At 26.4% G+C, this 2,821-nt stretch overlaps 1 protein-coding gene across 1 annotated transcript in view; it reads right to left on the bottom strand.

Moving 5' to 3' along the window:
* The window catches only part of LOC107642104 (transcription factor BEE 1-like), a 2,202-nt gene continuing 865 nt past the window's right edge, over positions 1,485-2,821 (bottom strand). Inside the window, exons 3-7 of the mRNA XM_021102890.1 lie at positions 2,699-2,821; positions 2,536-2,601; positions 2,302-2,370; positions 2,114-2,191; positions 1,485-1,796 (exon numbers count right to left, since the gene is read on the bottom strand). The exon at positions 2,699-2,821 is cut by the window's right edge and continues 1 nt beyond it. Of these exons, the coding sequence (XP_020958549.1) occupies positions 1,701-1,796; positions 2,114-2,191; positions 2,302-2,370; positions 2,536-2,601; positions 2,699-2,821 (432 nt within the window). The 3' untranslated portion in view covers positions 1,485-1,700. The remainder of the gene's footprint in view (positions 1,797-2,113; positions 2,192-2,301; positions 2,371-2,535; positions 2,602-2,698) is intronic.

The following is a 2,821-nucleotide window of genomic DNA, read 5'->3' as shown; positions in this document are numbered from 1 at the left end:
CCTTTTCAACGAATATATCTTACCGATTAATGATTAAATAAGAAATCACAATTAACATGATTAGCTTTTAGGGTAAAACTGGAAACTAATTATAGGATTTTCTACTGTATATGTTAAGGGATAGTTTTAATAAACTCCTCAAAAACATTATTTTTACTTAATTTTCATGATAAATTTAACTTATTTTTAATGTAGTTTTGAAGAAATATTGTAACATACAATATTTTGTGTTATAATATATAAAAAATGATATTTCTTAACTGTTAATAAAGCTAAGTTGTAACTTATGAAAAATGTATTTTTTTTACCCTTTATTGTTCAAAATATAAAATAAAATATGAAAAATGCTTATTCTATTAAAAAAATTATTCAAAATATCACATCTAAAGAGATGTTAAAGTACCTTTTTATCAAAAAAAGTAAAAAAACCATAATATAGGCAAGGAAGTCTAGAGTTTTAGTAAAATGGGTCTAACTTGATTTTTTATTTTAAAATTTTTAGTAAAAGTTAACAACTACTCCTAAAAGAGATAAATATATAGGAGTTAAATAAGAGAATTTTAAAAATTTAAAATCCAGTAATAAGTAGTAACATGTTGGAAGTTTGAGTGAGGATGAAACCTACTATATTAACAGAATGTGAGAAAACCCCAATTAAGAAAACAAAAAACCTATTATATATTGATAATGTTGTTGTTGTGCTTGTGCTTGTTTGTGGTCCTACAAGACATGGACATCCAACTTGATCCATGATGGCAACAATTCAATATGCTCCATCTGTGGATCGAACTTAGTAGAACTAACAAACAAAGTCACATGAATAATTTCTCACAATAATATTTATTTTGTAATTTATAACCAAAAAAAAATATTGCAAACTATATTAATTTGGAAGTTGATTAATTAATATGTTATGTGCTGCCATAATTAGAAGAGTCTAGATTTCAGATTGGCAAGTAAAATAAGGTAGACATGAATGACATTTTGAGGAAGGAACTACCACATTTTATTTTTTTTATTAAAAAAATGCTAAAATTATTTTGAATAATAATCAAAGTCTTTGGTTGAGGTGTGGTGTACTATTTTAATGTTCCTATTTCCTAAAACCACTGTTACTCATGATAAACCAAATTTGTTTGTTGAAGTAAAGGGAGACAGACAGGGATTTTTTTTTTCTTTTTAATGATTTTTGAATAGTACACATTAAAGTTTTTACTTATTATAGCTATATATATAGCTAAAACTTACATTATCCTCAAACACAATTAATAATTCATAGAATGATTTTTTTTTTATTTTATTTAACTTTTTGGCTTGTAGTATTTTGTGCTATGATGATGATGCTATAGTCTATATAGGCCTTTGCATTTTTGCAGAAATATATAATGAGATCTAGAATTGCAACTAGACCATTCCAATGAACAAGTTTCCACAAAAGTGCATCAAATGTAGGCTTTAATTTATTAACATTCATTTCATCAACATTTTTACACACATATATATTATTATATATTTATGAGAGAGGGATTTTACAAAGCAAGAATATATTGTCCACTTGTGCTTGTAGCTTAGAGTGGAAACAAATTGACATCAACTACTTGTTGAGTAACAAGAGAATTGAAAATGAAGTGTCTTCATGTCTTTGTATATATTATATGGTTTTGTGAGTTAAAAAAATAAAAATCCAAAAGTAATTAAAGTCAAACAAGAGGCCAATTTGGTTGATAGCAAGAAACTCCTCCATGCCCTTCTTTCCCATACTTGCCTAACTCTTTTGCCTCGGATGCCTTTGCTCTCTGAAATAAAATCATAAATAAATAAATAAAGATTAATAAAGCATGGACTTAGTTGTTAGAATAGTAGGTAAGTCACATACACAAAATTTAATAATAACTATAAGATAAATTATCTTAAAATTTATGTTTAAGAAACACTTACCTTCAATTACTTCTATAAGACATAAAAGTTAAAACCCATGTCTAGCATATATGGGTTATTTTTTAATTTTTTTTAATGCACAAGTAATTAATTAATTATTACTATCTACGCAAATATACATTGTTTACATGTAAATAATTTTTAGAAGTTAGAACCCTACTATCTCCATGCATACCTGCATTGTTTCCAAAGCATCTGTCTCTGAATTGAAGTCATAAAAGGTACTTGCTGCTGTGAGCTTCAAAGAAAGGAACTGCAAGAAAAGCCAAAAGAAAAAACATATGTTTAGATTATGTTATTAAATTTATTATTATTATCTAGTAATATATATATTGTGAGTATTTTTTTTTTTTTATCACTTACCTCTACTTGATGTTGCAAGGATTGAACATAGTTTATGATTTCATCCAACATAACCGCCATGCCCATGGTCTAATAAGAAAAAAATTATAACAAAAAAAGGTTAAGTGATAAGACTTGTAATTAAGTCATTAAAAGAGTTAACACAACATAAAATTACAATTATATTTATATAATATATGTTAAAATATAAAATACATATTATTTTTTTTTTAATTGAATGTCTTTAATGTTTACCTTGTAACATCCTGGAACAATGTTTTGCAGGCACCTTAATTTTTCATTGATTTTTCCTCTTCTAACCTGAAGACAAATTATGATAGACATATATGTATTACTTCACATTTGATCAAAGAGACATGAAAATTAAATTAAATTAAATTAGATTAGTCTAATATACCCTTTCAGCTATGCTGTGACTATCAGTGGCTTGACCTCTTCTTGCTCTGACATGAACCACTTCCTTTTGTTTCTTCTCCTCTTCTTCTTCTGTTTTATTGCTCTTCACTCTCTTACCTCTTCC

Source organism: Arachis ipaensis, chromosome B05 (genome assembly GCF_000816755.2).
Source record: "Arachis ipaensis cultivar K30076 chromosome B05, Araip1.1, whole genome shotgun sequence".
In the NCBI taxonomy this organism is placed as follows: Eukaryota; Viridiplantae; Streptophyta; class Magnoliopsida; order Fabales; family Fabaceae; genus Arachis; species Arachis ipaensis.
The sequence above is the reverse complement of the archived record's forward strand: the minus strand, read 5'-3'. Positions and strand labels throughout refer to the sequence as shown.